The sequence below is a fragment of the Conger conger genome, chromosome 11 (assembly GCF_963514075.1).
Source record: "Conger conger chromosome 11, fConCon1.1, whole genome shotgun sequence".
NCBI classification, from domain to species: Eukaryota; Metazoa; Chordata; class Actinopteri; order Anguilliformes; family Congridae; genus Conger; species Conger conger.
Window position 1 is genome coordinate 44,470,017 of NC_083770.1, and position 21,759 is coordinate 44,491,775.

The 21,759-nt window shown below is 44.2% G+C and overlaps 1 protein-coding gene across 1 annotated transcript in view; it reads right to left on the minus strand.

Moving 5' to 3' along the window:
• The window catches only part of loxl2b (lysyl oxidase-like 2b), a 42,077-nt gene that overhangs the window by 7,639 nt on the left and 12,679 nt on the right, over positions 1-21,759 (minus strand). The window contains exons 4-10 of the mRNA XM_061261185.1: positions 16,649-16,860; positions 13,898-14,114; positions 10,674-10,857; positions 7,492-7,643; positions 4,864-5,031; positions 1,664-1,829; positions 973-1,213 (exon numbers count right to left, since the gene is read on the minus strand). Of these exons, the coding sequence (XP_061117169.1) occupies positions 973-1,213; positions 1,664-1,829; positions 4,864-5,031; positions 7,492-7,643; positions 10,674-10,857; positions 13,898-14,114; positions 16,649-16,860 (1,340 nt within the window). The remainder of the gene's footprint in view (positions 1-972; positions 1,214-1,663; positions 1,830-4,863; positions 5,032-7,491; positions 7,644-10,673; positions 10,858-13,897; positions 14,115-16,648; positions 16,861-21,759) is intronic.

Genomic DNA, 21,759 nt, shown 5'->3' on the forward strand with positions numbered 1-21,759 from the left:
GACCGACGTCCCTTCTCGTGACTTTGATGGGGAAACTTTCATCTGAAACCGAGGAGCGCAGCACAAGCCTGCCATTAAAACCCCAGGAATAAACACGTAATCCCAAATTATATACATTTAGTCATGCTGAATAATAATAGTCCCTAGGGGACCCGGAGTGGGGTTTTTCCGCTTGCTGCCATACCAGAACTGTGACGAGAGGCTCAACAGAGTTATAACCACAAACATCCATGAGTGCATACAGTCCTGATATAAATACACACGAGATTACAAGGAACAGTGCCGATGGGCTGGAAAATGGGCATCGCTACCATGCAATAGAAGCATCCCTCACTTAGCCTTGTAATAGCTGCCTGATGCAGCCATAAACGGAGGCTGTAGACCCTGTCGACACTGCTTTCAGTGGCACGGCCTGGAGTGGCGAGCTATAACCACCAATGACCCATCCAAGAACAAGAAGGGGCAGCATTGGCTCAGGAGCAGTCGTCTGGCAGTCGGAGGGTTGCCGGTTCGATCCTGCTCTGGGTGTGTCGAAGTGTCCCTGAGCAAGACACCTAACCCCAAAATGCTCCTGACAAGCTGGTTGGTGCCTTGCATGGCAGGTGTGTGTATGAATGGGTGAATGAGAAGCATCGATTGTACATTACATTACATTACATTACATTACTGGCATTTGGCAGACGCTCTTATCCAGAGCAACGTACAGTTGATTAGACTAAGCAGGAGACAATCCTCCCCTGGAGCAATGCAGGGTTAAGGGCCTTGCTCAAGGGTCCAACGGCTGTGCGGATCTTATTGTGGCTACACTTGGATTCGAACAACCGACCTTGCCTTTCCCAGTCATTTACCTTAACCACTACACTACAGGCCACCCACAGTACAGTGCTTAATGACAGTAACAACAAACAAAAAAACATTATGCAACAAAAAACAACAACAACCTGGGCGCTTTAATGGCCGGGCGGTACTTGCCTGTGGCAGTCGTGCCAGACCCAGGTGTGGCGGTCGGCTTTGGGCCGGAAGTCGGACTGGCCGTTGTTGTGGATCTGGGAGGAGAAGCGGAGGAGGCGACGGTAGGAGTTGGCGGGAACCTGGCTGGCGCTGGAGGACAGGCAGTTCTCCTCGTACGCGCACTGCAGCATCAGCATGGGCCGGTCCTCCAGGTACGTGGTGGACTCCACCACCTGGGGGTTCAGCACCAGGTCTGGGGCCGCTGCGGGGACAGCAGGCCCGCGCGTGAGTTCACCACGCACACACAACACCAGCACAGGGCAACATACCTGCTTTAATCACTGCTGTTCAACCACTGATCCATTACAGCCAATATAGCTCGGGAATATTGCTACCATGGCTATAGATCGCCAGGAATGTAGCTACCTTCATAGCTGAGATTTAGTGTCAATTTGGTCTCAATGTTTTGTTTTTTACCTGTCTCTGTTTGCAACCAGTGAGAAGCGCATTACTAACATGAAAATGATGCTTGAGAATTTTAATAATTCAACTCTACTGCAAATCTGTGCTAATGAAAAAGTCCTGAGTATATTTCCGGATAACATTCCATCTCCTGCTGTTAGACAGATCCCCTGGCAACGATTAGAAATTTCCACATGGTTGGAACAGTCCAAGTGCTGAGAATCACGGGGGGGGGGAATTTTTTTCTTACTCTCAGAGCAGGACACCCCCGCCGCGAAGCGAGCCCCTCCCTTGGGGCAGTCGAGGTGTTGTCCGTGATGCAGGCAGTGCTGCAGGGACATCTCCGTGCCCGAGCACCTCACCCCACTCATCACCACGGCGTCGGCGCTCACCGCCCCCTGCCAGTACCACGTCTCCTGCAGGGGGGAGGGGGGGAACCAAGTGTGCAACAGCTTCACCACATGCAGCAAGGCCCACTTCAGCCACAGGAATGGGCCGGCTGGGAGTTTCACAGCTTTCATGTCTCCTTGTTACTCAGAAAGTCATCAATCTGTGAACATACTTTTACAGAAAATGAATGATGCCCTGCAAAACGAAGTGCAGACTTCATATGGTTGTGTATAGCCACCAGGACAAAGCTAGTCTGTAAGATGAGAGGGACATATAGATCCATAAACATGCTTACATGAGAGGTTAAACTCAAAACACCAATTGGCTTTTAATGGTAAACACATTTAGTTATGCTTCAGTTCTGCCATTGATGCTGCACAGGCTCCCTTGTAGTTCATGACAATAAATTCAGAACTATTCCACCAGAAGAGGGCACTGTCTAGGCAGCAACACTCAAGAACAGGACTAAGGCTGTGGTCTTTGTTTCACAGAAAAAAAGAAAAGAAAAGAAAATCATAATCTTTTCTCTATGGCAATATACAACGGTTAGTCAGATTGGGTACTTGAGACATTTCTGTATCAGACCCGTATTATTAAGATGATATTTCCATGTTGAAGCATTGTCTTAGGAATTAAAGCACCTTTGGTTTAACTCAGTCTTGGTAACCCATATTAAGGTAACTGAATCTAAATAAAACTAATAGTGAAATATCTAATACAACCATCCAACCAAATAGTAGTTACGTTTGCATCATTGGTGGCGTATCCTTGCAAGGACGGGAGAGCGCAATGAGAAGCACTTTGAATAAGAGTTCATTCAGTTCAGCATGCGGATGGATCACCTTGCCTGTTTGGCCTTTCTGCAAACATGGGGAAATAAAGGTTTTTCCCCACAATAACAGAGCACTGGCGAGCTCTGTGCTGTGTGATGGCTTGTTGGCCCCTTGCCGGGTTTCCATCTGTTGGTCGTTTGCACTCTTTCCCTTCTGGGAGATTGCGGCCTTTAAAGTGTCATATTTTCCGTGTTCGGTATTCCAGTGCCTGCAGAAGCGCTCAGTTAAGGGTGGACGAGAGACCTTGCGTGAGCTTTGAGTCTCTTTAGAGTATGCCTACATGCTGCACCATCTGTTACTGTGTCATGGGTGAAGCTGGGGGGGGTGCTCTGTACATTCCAACGTAATACAGAAATACTGAGACGGTGTTTAATGTGCACGTTAGTGAATGTACATAATTAGTGTAATAGGTTTTCAGAGTGCCATTTGTCAACAGATGGAGTTACAGGTTCCTGCTATAATTTAACGGCTGTGTATGCTTATTATACAGAGTAAGCTATACTCCTGCCGTTGCCCTTGACCAAGGCACTGGCCTCAGAACTGGAGTTGGTCCCCGGGTGCTGCACGGTGGCTGCCCACTGCTCTTAAATAGCTTGGATGGGTTAAATGCAGAGGACAAATTACCCCATGGGGTCAGTAGGTATAACCTAACTGTAGTCAATCACAAATACCAGATGTCAATGTAGAAAATCGGCAAGGTCAGGTGTCTCCACTATCTGAAATACATGTCACAGAAGCAATGATCTATTCGCCATTTTCTGGAGTAGCGTGAATTGTGAATATCGCAGCTGCCAAAATATGTGACTTATGGCCCCTGGAGCTGACAGTAGCTCAACTTCAATCCTTCTGACTCGCAGCCCGAGATGACTTGAGCCATTATTACAATTTCCACTTGTAAAACTTGTCTTCATAAAACCTCTCATCCCTTCCACGATTTGCAGGGGACTTTCCAGGCCTTTGAACCGGGAGTCCTCACCACTGCTGATCTTATCAAACCGCTCATTAAAGGCTCCTGGTGTCTCGTGTATACTTATCACAGCTGTGCTCAACAGCTGCATGTTTTCCCATTCACCATATGTAATGTGTCCATATAATTTAAAAATAAGAGCATAACAATAATATAAGAGTCGACTTATTAAACTTTCCATGGCACAACGTTATCAGGGCAATAGCATACAGATTTGCATGACTGGACTGATAAAATATGTTCACTATGTTGTATGTAAACAGCAATGAAATATTTGAAAAACACAGATGTAGGACAAAAGCACATCCATAAACAGGACTCTACGGTTAATCACGCCATCAATCCCGTTCCCAGTGATTCGAAAACAACTCTAATAGGACCCTGAAAAGCAGTCCAGGCCCAGGCTTGTGTAATAGGTGCTAGATCAACGAAACAACAAAAACACTGCTCATGCCAAGGCATTCTTAGCATGGAAGGTCACTGGAGCGAGCGAATGGGCTTCACACTGTTATCAGCCACTGGCTGGGAAGCCAGGGATCGGCCTATCTCCAGTTCATCAATCTGCCAGCTCGTGTTGACAAAGTGACCGTGTGGAAAAAGCAATACTCTGGCCTGTCCGTTTCCAGCAGCGCAGCACAAAGAGACCCATTATCTGGAACTCTGTCCAACAAAGGAGAGTCCTCGTGTCTCAAGACCCCGCAGATTAGATATAAATTACAGCCGGCTTTCCGTAGAGATACGCGATGTGTCTGCTCAACCGCTCAAAAGCGAACGAGTGAACGAACTACGCGACATTCGCCTCTTTAAAGGAAAGCCTATTTGGAAAGAGTAAATGGTTCACATCAAAGGACACTAAAAGCAAGGGAGTAAGTGTGAAAGAAGCTGTGACTTCAGGGGCAAACGGTTGTGTCTGTGTGCGGGCACTGTGAGTGTGCGGTGAGATCAGAGTGTGGAGGCAGGAGAAGGCCCTGTGCTGTGCTGTGCTGTGCTGGGGCGGGGTCGTGACCTGTGTGCGGTCAGACTGTGCGGTGAGATCAGAGTGTGGAGGCAGGAGAAGGCCCTGTGCTCTGCTGTGCTGTGTTGGGGTGGGGTTGTGACCTGTGTGTGGGCAGGAGAAGGCCCTGTGTTGGGGCGGGGTCGTGACCTGTGTGTGGGCAGGAGAAGGCCCTGTGTTGGGGCGGGGTCGTGACCTGTGTGTGGGCAGGAGAAGGCCCTGTGTTGGGGCGGGGTCGTGACCTGTGCACGCAGGCGTTAACGCACCTGGAAGGCGTGGCTGGCGAACCCCAGGCCCAGCTGCCTGCACACCACCATGGCCTCCATGGTGCCCCACCCGGAGCTGCACACCGTGCCCCACACCTGGGTGCCGTTCCTCTCCGCAAGCACCTCCACCCGGCCCTCGAAGGGGGTCCGCCCGCCACTGAGACGCAGCTGTGAAGAGGAGCACATTTCATCACATTACTGTCATCCAGCTGACGCTTTTATCCAACGCCACTTACAGTTGATTAGACTAAGCAGAGGCCAATACCCCCTGGAGCAATGTGGGGTTAAGAGGCCTTTTGCTCAAGGGCCCAACAGCTGCACTGATCTTATTGTGGCTACACTGGGACTTGAACCACCAACCTTCCAGGTCCCAGTTAAACACGTTAGCTACTAGGCAATAGGCTGCACCCCACAACTCCGTCCGATGGTGCAGACCGCTTGAACAAAGCGCTAAAGTGTGCCATTGTTTTTATCTTGATCAGAAACAGAGCCCCTAACATGTGGCATGGCCTACTCTATTTTGAGCTCTCTCTAGATGTAGGCAGCCTTGGATCCTTAAGTGCTTGGAATGCAGACAATGCCCCCAAGGACCAGAGTTAAACCGCTCCAGAGTTTAGGAACCTAATCTCAACCTGAAATCAGATAACATTAATTACATTACAAAGCATCCTTTAAAAGGATCTCATGACAGCAATATGAGATAAACAACTGCAAGAAACCTTGCACTATGAAGTAAACCAAAACATCACAATAATAAATAATATTTTTGTAAGATATTTGTCAAACTTGACAGTGAAAAGCGTAACATAATGAGGAGCACTATCTTGACAGTGATCGCAGCAGTTATGCAATCGTGTTCCAAACCACAGCAGTACAGAGAACACAACAATCTAGCTTTCAGAATAAACACTTTCTGACCACAGACTCACAGACAAGGAAGCACTGGAGCTGTCAGAGTAAACACTCAGACCTTCCGGCCTGCATTAAGGATCTCATTGGAGTAGACTGACCAACTGAGAGACAAAAGCCATACGTTGAACCTTGCATTATAAAGCAAATCAATGCATCGGACTAAAAAAAGTCACATTTTCGTAAGCGCTTTGTTAAAATTGATGTGGAAACAACATATAATGTGAGATACTTTCAAGACAATAGATTCAAAAGTCACCCAGCTGTGATCCAAACCTCAGTGGAATGCAGTGATCTAGCTTACAGAATAAACACTTACTGAGCACAGTTCACAGGGAAACGATTTAAAAAATAAATCAACATATTTCAGGTTCTAGGCACTTCTGATCTTCATGCAGGAAAAGCTCTCAGTGTACTAATTTGATGAAAAACAGATGCTTTTAGTGACATGCGTGTGACCCTTGTTATGAACGCCGTGCTGTGGGATACGTCATATTCTTTGGTCTCAGGTTTCTGAGACTTTCAAAAGACAATTACTCCAGAAATCCACTTGGTGGCTTAATCCAACATGACTTTTTAAATATTTTTTTAACTGTAAACATTTTTATCAAACTACTTAACAGAAAACTTGACGGAAAACTTTGGGCTCGTCTCATCTATTTTCAGCAAGGTCTTTGAGACTACTGTAAAACTACTAATTAGGAATTTGCAAGAGTACAGTATAGGCCCCAATCCAATCACAATGTGCCTTGTCTCAAAAATGTAGCTGCAATTTAATAAAAGAGTGTAGCTCTTTTTTAGTTTCTTACATATTATTTTACTACCATCATTTCTGAGAATGCCAAACTCATGTTGCTCACAGCTCACATGTATTAGTTCATTATTGTTAGCCTGGTGTTGAAATATCACTCAGATAATTAATTAAATAGCTCATGACTGCCATATGCTATAATGCATACATGTCCGTTGGCTGAACAAGTGCTGGTTACACTCACCGAGCACTTTATTAGGAACATTTACTTTATTACACCAGCAGCAGTACAATGCATACAATCATCTCGATACAGGTCAGGGGCTTGAGTTAATGTTCACATCAACCACCAGAATGGGGGGAAAATGTGATCTAACTGACTTTGACCGTGGAATGATTGTTGGTTGCAGACAGGGTGGTTTGGGTATCTCAGAAACTGCTGATTTTCACACTAGTCTCTGGAGTTTGCAAAGAATTGTGCAAAAAAATCCAGTGAGCAGCAGTTCTGCAGACAGAAACGCCTTGTTAATGAGAGGAGAATGGCCAGACTGGTCAAAGCTGACAGAAAGGTGACAGTGATGCAAATAACCGCACATTACAACAGTGGTATGCAGAAGAGCATCTCTGAAAACACAACGCATCATAACTGTAAGTGGATAGGCTACAGCAGCAGAAGTCTAAAAAATTAGTCTAATAAATACCTAATAAAGTGCTCACCAAGTGTATATGCTTAACATCAGAATATAATCATAATAGATGTATTAAAGAACACAGATCCTGCACAAAAACAATGTAATGGCGACATAATATATTTGCAATGTACAAAGAGTAAAGGTTAATATCTTGAATAAGGAATTGAATAAAAACATATGGCAAAACAGTACAGGGACACAATATTCTGTAGCACTGAGGGCTAATAAATAGCTAATAAAGTGCTCGGTGAGTGTGATTCTCTGCAATGCTCTCACCCTCTGCTGGAAGCCCATGGCCGGGACATTACACCTCACGGCCGCGTCCTCCTCGTGGCTGCAGCCCAGCGACTCGGCGTTGAAGGAGCACTCCGTGATGGACTTCTCAAACCCAGAGCAGCTCACCTCATTCATGTGCACTGAGCCCATTCCTGGCCAAAACACAGCACCATCCAGGTCAGCGAGCAGCTCTCAAAGACATACAGCAACAAACAACGACTGTAATGTTATCAGGGGATTTCAGTCTGGGTAATTCAATGGGAGCTGTGTGTCAGATTCGACTGTGTGCATAGCTAGGTTAATGCTTTATGTTAATAATCACCGAACAGTAACTATCAGTATTTATTTTATACATCCCATTTGATCATTCAGAAAGACTAAACACGAGTTTGTGCAAAAGTTAATTGTGATTGATGTCTTGTAATTTATTTAAAAGTAAAAGTAATTTGAAAGTAATTTGATAAAAACAGTGAAAGTTTGGTAAAACTTTGGTCTCCATTAGCTGAGTAATAGAATTAGCACAGTTTGCAGCAAGCAAACAGAATCGGCAGTGTCATAAACATTTAATAAATTGTGGAAAAAGCTATTGTTTAATCCCTCAATGTTGATCCCCATGGATTATTGAGCAATTTTTCCTGGTATGTTGTTGTTTTATATGGGTAGAGGGGAGCCACATGATGTTGTGTCCTCTTTTCCCCACTTTATGGACATTTTCCAACTTGGCTTTAAGCTGTAACATTTGGCATAACTGTTATTTCTTTCTCCCGTTTAAAATGCATGTAAATCATTTTTTTTTAAAAGGCTTCTCCCAGGTCCTGCTGTTTCAGAGTTCAGTCTACCATTATTTTGGAATTTACTACCACTTTCCTGGCTGAGAGATGGAGGGACAGCTACGGTCTTACAGTAATTATTGTGATGGTACTTGGAAAACAGACAGAACGTTTGCTTCTCCTGTTAATGTCATATGGTTTTCATGGAAAAAGCACAGGGATATGACCGTAATGCCATGGAAACATGCAATTTACTTAGGTGTGACAGCACAGATCTGCTGTCGATGTGGTTCCAGAGAAAGTCAGTGCGGATATTTAGATAACTCCCCTTTTCAGGAACAGGTTAGGCCATACGCTTTTCCTTTTGTGTGGTAGTACAGCTGTAAACAGCCAAATATCCCAGCAGGTATCTGACTCAAAGGGAAATTGAAGCCAACAACCCATTAAATCCTGTCAAACAACAGGGAGCCTAACAGTTACCAGTCAGCATAGTAAAGATATATGTTCACAAACAATAACTTCTGATCCATAAAAATTAAATTCGCCCAAAAACCACCAGAAGACATTTAATTCAAAAACCCTGTTCTAAAATTAATGGTCAGGAATACTGTGATTCCAATGCACATAAAATATTCCATGTCCCTGCCTATTCTGTTTACTGGAGCACTAATTGCAGACCTGGCCAGAAAAGGGAACTGTCAGTAATTGAAACTGTGTATGGGAATATTTAAAAAGGTATTCATTACTGAGCACACTGCAGCATTACAGTATATCACCCTTTTTGGAATGGAAAAACCTTAATATGTATAGAAATATCAATATTAGGGATGTCACACATCGAATATTGATCAGCATATTGTTATATTGAGAACCTTTTGAGGCATCGTTGTATTAAAATTACAGTAAAACCTGCCCTATTTTAGCTGCCAGTTTGGCAGAATTCGATTTAAACAATGCTGCGGTCTGATTAGACTAAGCCTCATCTTCTTTCTGGACTTCTTGTACCATCCGTGGTAGTTTATAAAGAACAATGGGCCTTATGAAGGTTGTATTTTCAATTGAATTTTTGTTCTATTTTGCTTCCTTTGATTCCATGCCTACGTTATAATAGATATAGATTAGCAGGGCTAAGGAAAAATAAAACCTTAGCCCAAGCTAACATTTTGGGCATTCTCATAGTAAGCCACTCTCATGGTGCTTTGCCTTAAAAAGTGCTGGTCAACAAACGGTGCTTGAATTTCAACTGCCAGTCAATGGTGTTTTGAAAAGAGGACAAACAGGAGCCAATTTATAGGACTTCTAAAACTGTCTAAAACTTCTAATATATGCAATAAGTGCCAAGCAGATCTTGCATGAGTTAGTCTGATATAAATGTTTACAATTAATGTTAATGTTTAACAGTCATGTTGGATTAAGCCACCAATCAATTGCCATTTTGGATTAATAATTGGATTATCCCATTTTCATTAGTCTTTCTAAAGGATAGATCTGTCTTTTCAAACTTTCATCATACAGTGCAGAAGGGATGGGCTATAAGGAAGGCCATTGAAAACAATACTACCCCTTATAAATAATCCACCTCTCATTAAGAATTTTTCAGCCAGATCCAGAAATTCCTGTTGAGTTAATTGCACATTTCAAGTTCTGGAGGAAAAGCCCAACACATAAGTGCAAGAGTATCCTGCAAAAAAGGAAAAGGGTGCACTTTTCGGACACCTCCTTCCCCAACATTTGGCCAACAGATGTCTGGGTATGTAGCTGCATTAGCGGGGAGGTTTTCTGTGTTTTTCTTTTTTCTGTTCAGGGGCTGACTCTTTTAGCCATCAAGCCCTCGCAGACTGATCAGGGGTCTCTCTACACAGCACAGAGGACCTTTGCGTGGGCATTTCCCTCCTTCGCAAGCTTCAGGCCCTCGAGTGAGGGAGTACTGGAACTTGTTCAAATCCAACAAGCCGGAGACAATGTGTTTCAAATCAAATCACAATTGTGCTGCTGCAATGCATTGTATTCGTTCTGCTAGTCTGCAAGGATCCTGTTGTTTGTTGTGAAAAAACTAATTGGAAACCATCCACAGAAAAAGTTTTGTTTCAGATCGAAGCAGAAAAGGCCTGGCCTTTGGAAATCCGACCGAGTTGTCACTGTTTTCTATGGAGAGCCATGTTTGTGCCCAAGCAAGATGCCAACACCCCCCTGGTCATCGTTTGACAATTCTTTGTAAAATTCCACAAAGCCCTGTAAAGCCGGAAACGGCACAATGGCCTACTTGCAGGACGGTCCAGAGCAAACTACTCCGGAAACCTGAGAAATTCCTCCACCATTGTCTGAGAGAATGCAGAATGCGTTGTGACTGCAGTGACATGTTGGGGCGTACGGTCATTTTGGGGCGAGCGCAGAGCGCAGGGTGTGGCCCACCTTGTCCCAGCTGGCCCCCAGACAGGGCTTCCTTTGCGGTGCCGAAGCCCAGCTCTCTGCACACTACGTTGGCTGCCAGGAGGCTCCACTTGTCGTCACAGATGGTGCCCCACTCCCCGTTCTTCAGCACCTCCACCCGCCCCTCGCCCACGATCGCCCCTCCCTTCAGGCGCACCAGCGGTTGCTACGGAAACAAGGGAATAAAAAAGAATTCAAAAAACTTTATTTAAAACACTCCTACTATTACAAATCAGTGTATAATACATACAAGACACAAACATTTCTCATATGCAAGAAATCCCAGATGTGACTAAAAGCCTCCAACTTATTCATTCGCTTGCAGAATGCATGCTAAACTCTGAGCCAAGCAGCTGCTAGTCCTGTTACACCCTGTATTGGGTATATAGACCCATCCCCCTTAATCCTGTTATTTTGGGTAATCCAGATAGCAAGCTTAACCATTGCAAACATGAACTCCAGCGATGTACGTATGGACATTTTTTACCGGAAGAATACCTAGGACCAAAAACAAAAGAATTCCAAACAAAAACACTCCCCCGGTCCCCAGACGGAAGGAGAAAGTTAGACTCAGCATGTGACTAGCTCAGTTCAGCATGTGGCCTGTCTGCTCTCTCCTATAGAAACAAACCCATTCACCATCTGCAACCATGAGTCATAGACGTCTCAGCGTATTCTGCTATGCAAGGACGTGCATTCTTTCACATGGAATAATGACATACAGTTGGGGGTTCATAACAAATAGGACTCATTAAAGCCTGTTAACATGCTATCCTTTGCTAGGAGCAAAATGTATTTGTGTATTTCTTAGTTGCTATTGAATAATCCGTCACCAGCTAAACAATAAAGTAAACCTCACATCATGATTACCAGAGAAAGTGGAGGTGGTTCTAGCCATAATATCTGTGTGTTCTGAAAGCCTAAGCTATCTGGCAGAAACACAGAACTTTGCAGAAAGGCTTTGAACTGCAGATAAAACGCATAGCAGGAATCTGACCTCATAGCGAAGTCAGTAAAGATTTAAACTGAAGGAGGGGGTAAATAAAGTGATAACTTCACAGTACATGGCCTTCATCCCTATTGGTTGGAAGTAGTTGCATATACTTTGCAGAGGCGGGCATCACATAGGTATTATAATAAGCAGTTACAAGCACATTATATTATTATAATTTTTTATTGACCTTTATTTATACTCTTAGTATAGTAAGCAAAGATTTGGGTAAAGAATCAAAGTGACATAATACCCATTCATTAGCAATGAACTGAAGTTAAGTCTTGGACGAGCACAATAGGTCCATACAGCTGGGATGCCCTCAGGCAGACATGGCCGTGCAGACAGACCTAATGTACACAGTCACAGTGTGTAAACCCCCCGAGAGACAAGTCAATAAATCTGGAGAGTCATTTGAACGTGGCCCAACACTGTTTATTCCAAGTTACAGAACTTGGCAGGAGGGAGAGATTGTTTTAAAGACCAAATAAACATGGATTCATACCCTGGGCTAGAAATGGCGGACATAGCTTGCTTTTGCAATCCAATGGAACTCTTCTGAAGGAGTTATGAAGGTAACCCAAGACGCCAAAAATGTACAGGAGTTATGGGAAAGTCTTAGTGTGTTTGCAAGTGCAGTACTTCATCCAGATATGGGGCAGCCTGTAGCCTATTGGCTAAGGTACATGACTAGGATCTGGAAGGTCGGTGGTTCAAACCTCGGTCTGGCCACAATAAGATCCGCACAGCTGTTGGGCCCTTGCGCAAGGCCCTTAACCCATTGCTCCAGGGAGGATTGTCATACAAGCATCAGCAGAATAAGTAGTTATTATCAGTTGTTCGATATCGGCATCCATTACTGTGTATGGAGGGAGCAGACATTGCTTCATTCATTAGAGATAGAAATCAAAAGAGCCAGGATGTCATATTAACAAGCATGTGCATCATCAGGTACAGGAATCTGAAGAGCCAGGATGTCATATTAACAAGCATGTGCATCATCAGGAACAGGAATCTGAAGAGCCAGGATGTCGTATTAACAAGCATGTGCATCATCAGGAACAGGAATCTGAAGAGCCAGGATGTCGTATTAACAAGCATGTGCATCATCAGGAACAGGAATCTGAAGAGCCAGGATGTCATATTAACGCGCGTGTGCACCAGCAGGAACAGGAATCTGAAGAGCCAGGATGTCATATTAACACGCATGTGCATCATCAGGAACAGGAATCTGAAGAGCCAGGACGTCGTATTAACGCGCGTGTGCACCAGCAGGAAAAGGAATCTGAAGAGCCAGGATGTCATATTAACACGCATGTGCATCATCAGGAACAGGAATCTGAAGAGCCAGGATGTCATATTAACACGCATGTGCATCATCAGGAACAGGAATCTGAAGAACCAGGATGTCGTATTAACGCGCGTGTGCACCAGCAGGAACAGGAATCTGAAGAACCAGGATGTCGTATTAACGCGCGTGTGCACCAGCAGGAACAGAAATCTGAAGAGCCAGGATGTCGTATTAATGCGCGTGTGCACCAGCAGGATGTGCGGGAACGGGGAAGACTTTTTCCAGCTTGGAAAAGAGAGCACCGGGACGTGAGCGCACACGTGTGCTCAATGGGGCAGGAGAGGCAAGGATGAGCTCACTCTGGAGGAGGCTGCGTGCCGACATATCTGTCCACAAACCTCCATGGAAACTGGCGTCACAACGTGCCACTGTGCGAAAGGTGGTGAGTAATTACAACATCAGAAACGGTGAGTGCACGTAACACACGTGCCACAGAAATTCATAGATTTTTTTTATAATCATACATGGCCAACATAGCCAAATGCAGCATTCATCCATTATCATGTACCCCTTGTCTTTAGGGTAAAAAATTACCCACCTTCACTAAACCCTTAAAATAAAGCAGTAAAGCCTAATTCAATTTTAATGAATTGAATTATATTTTGCATGAAGAAACAACCTTTGTCATCAAAATTGAAGTTGAAAAAATATAATTTAGGGGGCTAGAGAGAGAGAGAGAGAGAGAGAGAGAGAAGAGAGAGAGAGAGAGAGAAGAGAGAGAGAGAAGAGAGAGAGAGAGAGAGAGAGAGAGAGAGAGAGAGAGAGAGAGAATACTGTTAGTACAATTACTGCTGCATATGAGCAGTATTTGACACAGCCGTATTTCGGTGAGAGCAGCTCGGAGAAGCAGAGCTGAAGTGTTACCTCGTGCCTGAAGGCCTTCCTGAACCCTGCCATGGGAGTCGGAGCGAAGGCTCTCCCTGGGACGCAGCTCACCACCGCCGGCATGCCCTGCTCGCAGCTGCCATTGCCCTTCTCCAGCAGGGCCTGCCCCAGCCTGCAGCTCGACACGTGGGTCTCGGTCCCCGTGCAGTTCACAGCGTAGTCCCAGTAGTTGTGCTTCCTCCGGCGGGCAAACATCCTGAAAACAGAAAGGCGAGGGTCGTCACAACAGAGGAATCTGCCGCGTTGCACAGTTAAAAGATCTGTGAACCCGAACCGCAACGTCTCCCAGCCACTGGATTGAGTATGCTTGGATATTATCTGTTTATTAATTACAGTGCTTGGAAATGGGAATATTGTTCTGGAGTCAATTAGTTACAAGGCCCAAACTGGTAACTTGATGGCTAGTTCTATCAAGAAGGGAGTCAAAGAGAAATTGTCAGTCACTGTTGCCCTGAGATTTGTTCAGCTGAGTCTCATTATACGTTTTAGTGATGGAGTGTAAGCTGATCCTTTTCCTTTCAGAAGCAGAAGAGGGGTCTTTCCAAAACGGGAACCTGCCTCTTTCTGGAACCTTATATAATGCTGAGGGACTCACTGAGTATACAGTGAAAAACAAGAACAACTTGAGTCCCTTTGTTTTGATTTAAACAGCAGCTGCATCAAACTGTTAGCAACTCCCTTGATACGCAGCAAAAACAGGAGTTTTCCAGCAGCATAGCTCTCATACTTCTCACGATCAGCCGCTGTGAGGGGTTCACGGCTCACGACGTGATTGAACGTCGCGAAATCCCTGGCTCTGTGGCCGCCCGTCAGAGCCAGGCCACGAAAGCAGACTCTGCATGTTGCATGCGCTCGAGCACGTAGCTCGCCTGCTCCGCCGTGCTGCCCCGTGACTTCACTCCCGGTGCTCGAGCCATGTTTACACATCCGCAAGTGGGACGCCAAAAGAAATAACTTTTCTTCATGACTGATGAACCCTTTGGAAGGTCTGAGCAGTGATACTCTCTGCGGCAGAAGACAGCTATTCTGGGTCAACTTAAACACGCACTGAACCAAGCTTAAAGGCAAACGGTGTGTCTCTGCGTCTCCTTCATCTTTGACTCGTTGCTGAATCTCTGCTGGTGGTCGCATTTTTTCCACAGGTGAACTGTGCAAGATTCCACATTAAAGTCTTGTTTTATCCCTTAGGGTTCATCATTACAAGTGCCAGATGGATGTGTTTAAGGGCTTGGGGTATGAAAACTGAAGAGAAAGCCAATTAAATAAACGATTCTGAAGGAAAAGGTTTTGAAGAGAAATTAAAACGGACACACAAGCTGCTTCTGTATACATATTGTCAGGATTTTTTTTCTTTTTCGGAAATTCCTCCAGGTATGAGTGTGCTGTGAAGCCCATGAAGGGCAAAAAAAATATCCTTTAGACCTGCAGACAGAAAATACTAGAAAGGTCAAATCCGTTAAAAGGTACAATAGGTAAGCTTTTTGTGTTAAAACATTGTTACAAGACCATTGTAAATCCCTTCCTATCATTCAAAAAGGCTCACTGACATGTTGTGTCACCCTCTGCCTGTGTTTATAGTCCTTAAATTCGGGTTTCAAAATATGCAGTTGACGGCCTGACACTGTATCAAAACATTGTATTGCTGAACAATAATTCAACCTCATTGGTTGAAAATTGTTTTTAATTGCCAGAGCCAATGGCGTTTCAACATCAGCGCGTTCACAGAGAAAGGGGAGAGAAAAACAGTGTTGTGGTTTGAAGGAGTTTGTTGCAGCTATTCCTCTCTTGACCGTTAGAAGTCCAAAATGACTTATCGTACCTTTAAGGCTTGAATAAAAACCAACATTTAACATGAATGAATATATACTGAGTAACGCCTCTATTTCTTTTTTTACCACTACTATAAGCTAGAGGGTTTTGGTTTTAGTTCAGCCCTTCATCACTGCAGCGCATCTTTCATTAATTAAGAGCATTGTGCAGTACAGAGCTGCCAGTATCTCGCATTAGGAAAACAGCTGTGGGTGTTGTCATTTGAACTGGAGGAGGTTACTTTTTCCCCCCACCGTCCGAGTCATTTTTGGAAAACAACTTGATCTTTCCTGAGATTTGATTCATGACTGCACATGAAACGCTGCCCTTCCCCGCTTTGAAAAGATAGGGCTCTTCCCCTATCGCCACCAGACAGAGGCCTGTCTTTGAACTGAACGGGGCGCTTCACGGGTAACCGGAGAGCCCAGCACCTGGACCAGGTTTTGAATATGACACCCACTAACCCTCACCTTTCTAAAATGCTTATTTGACTAGCAGATGGATTAAAAGAGCTTAGAACTAACACTAAACATCCACATCCACTGAACACTGGAATGCACTGCGCCCTGCCAAATGCCTCTAAACAACACAGCTAGCCAGCGTGAGTGGAAGTTTAACCCTTGTGTTGTTTGAAAAATGACCCGACACTATATTTAACAGAAATTATCTTTCTTCAACTTTAAATTTGTGACAAAGTTTGTGATGAGTGACAGGTTGTTTCTTCAAGCAAAATAGAAATTCAATTAAGCTGCTATATTATAGGTGTCACAATGCTATATAAAGCGGGTCATTTTTGACCCTTAGGACAAGGGGAGTATACAGGATGTTAAGACGACACAAGGGTTAATGAAAATCACTAGATGTGTTCTCCAGACACCATCGCGCCAGCGCTGTTGTCCTCCCCACGGCCACAGTACTCACTTGTAGACCCTGGCGTTGTACTTCCTCTCCCCGGGGAAGCCGAACATGCCGCACACGACCCGGCTGTCCATCTCCGTCCACTGCTCGTCACAGATCTGTTTCCACTTGCCCCCATCCTTCACCTCCACATACCCCTCGGTCACGGGGATGCGCTTGCGATAGGTCCCCAGGATGGCTCGGATTCGCACGTCCTCCACCTGGATGTTCATGTTCTGCGGAGACACAACAACCCACACATTGTTGCCTTTTGTTACCATATGGCACATGACATTATATCGTGTCCTTCTTAAACTGACACCTCAACATCTGCATTTCAGGTTACAATTGTGTGCGACAAAAGAAAAGCTACAAAATAAAATGGTTAGGAAGGACAATGAGCAACAAACTATGATTTAATTATTGGTTCCCTGGTTTCCTGGTTCCTCCCCACGCTTCGATGATTCCTGGAGCTACAGGTGCCTTCCCCTCACCTGCCTTGAGCTGCATACTCTCCATCCCTTCATGTAGCCGTTCTACTTCACCTGCTAATTCAATCCCTCAACTGTTACCAAGCCATATGTTTTAGTTTCAAACAGAAGTCAGAAGGTTAACAAAACAAATAAGGGACCTAGCTTCAACATTAAAATCCATTCATAACATACACCGCTAGCATACTCTTTTTTTAATTGGTTAAATAGATACAAGATAGATCATTACCCAGATACGAAAGGCCACAAGACAATGACATATCCACAAGTACGCTGAAACAAGGCCCCGAAATGACCTTCCATGGCGGAGGCGCAGTAAGTGGTTTGGCTCCAAAAGCCAAACAGCTAATCCGTAATCCACAGCGGGTACGACTAACCCATTTACAAGCTACGCTGGCAGAAAACCGTGTCATTCGCAGTCAGTAAATCCCGACCATTCTGACTTTGCGCTGTCCAAAGCCACTACTGAACCAACGGGGGGAAGAGTTTTTAATCATTTACATGTTCCTCTCACCACAAGTCACACGTCGGTGAGGTGACTTATTCATCTTGTGTTTTGTTTTCTTTTGTAAATGCTCTCACATATTTGCCTGTCTGCACTGGCATCTTCAGGATTTGATTCTGGGAACAGAACAGTATTCAGTGCATTGTGCACTACGGCTTTAGCTCGTTTGCGTGTAGTTTTGCAAATAGGTGCTATGTGGTCACCACTCGGACTGCATTTCCGTTTGGTGCATAATTTAAGTAAAAGGGTATGGAATAAAACTCTACAGGGGTGATGGTCACCAAAAAATATGAGTAGCACACGTGTGACAGCCAATCCCGATTTAAGGTCCATGAAATAACTCACGCTGCCCCTTGATCTCATATGGGGCGTTAGCTTTGCATCCTGTGGGCTGAGAAAGGTGAAGGCAGCTTGCTCCATGGGGCTTATATGAACTAATATAGCGGCAGCAAATGAAGGGTTATTTTCTCATGTCCTGGCAGCCTTGAGTACGGGTGAAACACAAGATTGCTATCGGGATTACCAGACGCGCTGCGTTTACGTTTACGATTCCCAGTCTGTCATGAAGGACCCCATTACCGTCACAAACAGTCTGAGGCAAAGCAGACTTTCTCATACAGGGGCTGCAGAATGTTTACAGAGACAATACACAAGCTGAAAGAAAAATCCCACTAACAGTATTCACACTAATCGTATGAATAGTCATTCTGAAACAGAGAACATTTTGATTGATGCTGGTTGTATTTTTATAAATAAAAGTGTGGAGACAGCAAAACATTTGGCTTAGCATTGGAATTTGTAAATTAGACAAACACTTAATATTTAACTTTACTGAAGTGCATAGTAAATAAAATTAACACCGTATTAACACCAATTGTATTAAATGATTCTGAATTAGGAAGCATGAATCATGGTGTGAAATTGTTATTACTGCTGACCTTATTGTAAGATTCTTTTGACCGCAGAGAGATTTGTTTTCAACCACAGGCAAAAGCTTCACTGCAAGATGCCAAAGGATCTCACAGCCATTTGCAGTGGGCACACACAAACACATTGCTTTTCCCACCTGCCTGAGCAAAATGTATTTATAGGGGACAGAAAAGCAATCTGCACCATGACGGATATGACTTACTAAAACTAAAAACACATTAGACTGAGTGTGACTTGTTTTCTGATTGCCCAATAGGCCAATGGGTCCAACACTACATGCAGAGAAACCACTCCTATTATTATTATTATTATTATTATTATTTGTATTATTATTATTTTTTTGCTTAGACCACAACCCGAGCAGAAAGAGGGTAAGATCAACAGAATTGGAGCAGACTCAGACAGGCTCTCTGCTACAAATAACTTGGTTGTGTTTACTTTATTCTAATTTTAGAAAGAGCTATTTTGCTATCTATGGCTGCATTCCTTTGAATGAGCCAAACAGGCTACGCTTTTACTCATTTTGATGATGAACATTTCATTGCTGTTTAATGAGAGAACATAATTGCAGTCGTTAGTATCCTTTCAACACATATTTCTTAGCCGAAAGGGTTTCATCTGTCAACCATGTCCTCTGGGGCTACAGAAGCCTGAAGACTATTCAGAGTAAGAAAACAGCTACGAACAGAACAGCTGGACATATTACCATTTCACATTCTCATTATGAAGTGTCATGAATGATTTGCCCCCCCCCCCATGTTTCTTTGTCCAGATCTGGAAACTTTCCCAGTTTAATGGAAAGGGTAAATGAAGTGCGGAAACACTTGTGTCAGCTATGTTAAATGGAAAAGTAATAAAAAGAACCACTTCAGAACAACACATCACAATGATGAAAACACAAGCTGTGCGGAAACACCAGCAGCTATGTGACCACGCCACATTTAGCTCAGAATCAGAATCCCTGTGTTAAGACTAAGACTTAAAATCAGAAATTAAAACGTAACACCAAATATTCATGTTAATATGTTTGTGTGTGAATATAAGGAAGAGCTCGGGACACATTACATGTTCTTTCTTCAAGCTTTGCTCCTAATTGTCCCTTTGGAGTCCAAAACCAGCACATCGTGAAAGGAACAATTTTGTGGTGGAGGCATAGAAGTGAAGAGATTCTTACAACATCTGTGGCGTGTTTCTCTCCTCACAGACGGGGGGTGGGGTGGGGTGCGGTGGGGGGGGTGCTGCAGCTGGAACATCCATTCATGTGGATGCAGCTCGCTTTGGGAGCAGAGGCGGGGTTCAGACGAACAGCCCCACCCCTTCCCCGCCCCCAGCCCAACCTTCCCACCCACCGCAACACGAGAAGGAGCCATAGGCACAAGTGGTAAACCAACAGACTTTCCTCTGGAAATCGCTTCAGCATGCAGTCTAACTGCCTTGTGGTAATGTCGATCACTGAGAACGAAAGGCGTAGCCAACCATGACTTAACTCTGAAACCATAGGAGGAGCCAGAATGCAGTGGGGACTTGCAGGATGCAGGAGAAATTGCAAAACATCTTGATAGCCTTGCTCAAAACATGTTTTTCTGCAGCCTTATTTAGCCTGGTAATATTTAATATTTGTAAAGATTCCACTGAATAAACATACAGTGTGTGCCCTGTAATTCACACACTGAAATTCAGTGGATGTGTGCTGCCCCACAAGGGCTTAAATTGTGTTGTTTTATTGGCAGTTTATTTAAAAAGGCAGAACATGAGTTAAACTCAGTTAAACATGAGTGCATGTCCAATTAACAAATTAGGAACAAACAATCTGTCCACCACCTAAAAGCAGAATTCTTCTACGGCCTGTATCAGCTGGGGTAAAACCCAGAACGCTCCCAAATCAGAAACATGGACGGAGCAAAAAGACATGTTCAGTGTAGTTGTCCAGCTAACTGAGCAATCCCTGGGCCTGAGGCCTTCATCACTAAGGATGCACTGCACTGTCAACACTCTCAAACAAAATCAAACCAAAAAAACCAAAAACAAGGTACTTAAAAGTTGGAGCAAAAATGTTTTTCTGCATTACACAAATGCTGTACCTAATTCATTATTATGCCTGTTCAATGCCTGATTCCTGACATTTTAAATCATGAACACTCTATTCTATTCTATTCATGAACTCCATTCTATTTCAGGTTCTTTTGGACTATGCTGGATATGGTGACTACATCTACAGAACAAGCACGTCATATTTGATTTAATGTAGCAGAGAGCCAGGTGAGAATCAGGGCACCTCAGAGCTTTGGACCACTCCCACAGGTGACTCAGTTCATTCTGCCAGGAGAGAAAACCGATTCCCAAAGCAAGGGTCAAATACTGACAGGAGAGGATACTTCAGTTAGCATGAGCATCCATTGGGTATTCAGACTAATTCCTAAAAAACAAAAAAAATTCTCAGTTATTTTGTAAGGAGATAAAAATAAAGTGAAGAATCTGTTTAAAATCTGTTTAATGTTTAAAAAAAGACTTCATAATTAGTTCCATGTTTGTCCATTGGTATTTTTGAACATCATAATTGCTTGCCCAAATCTGCCGTGAGCAATGCCACAGGCTTCTACTGTATGTAGCACAGCCTATGCACCATACCAGCCTCAGGTCAGTACTGACTGAGAACTAGTGACCTGGAGTACCACGACTTCATAGACAACCCAAAACATGCCATTGGCCTAACATTATCTATTTAATTATACTTGACCCTTGTATCTCTGATCGGGAAAACAGTCGATAAAAGCTCCTTAAGCTCCTTAAAAAGCGGACAAATATCCAGCATAATTCATGCTAATTCAGTTCAGCCATCACAGGTCCCTGCCCCATGTGCTGAGGTGCACAAGTTGATGGCCCACAAAGTATTGTTTTTGGCCAGATCAAAAGCCCGCTAAGTAATGCCAAGCTGCATGAACCACACACCCACCCACAGAGTGATGGTGAGAGCCACTTCCTACAGGAGGAATCAATGTCCCACACAAGGCCTCTTCTGTGGCCCAGGGCTTAAATTTAGAGTTCGAGCTGCTCCTCCCTCAATAGTACAGTGCACAGTTGGGCTATGGGAACATACCCTTGGATATGTGGAAGTGGAAAAAACTGGGTGTGCTTCATGGAAAGACCAGATTAAATGTGGTAGACAACCACAAGCCTTTCAACCAAACAGCTGGTCATATTGCGCGATG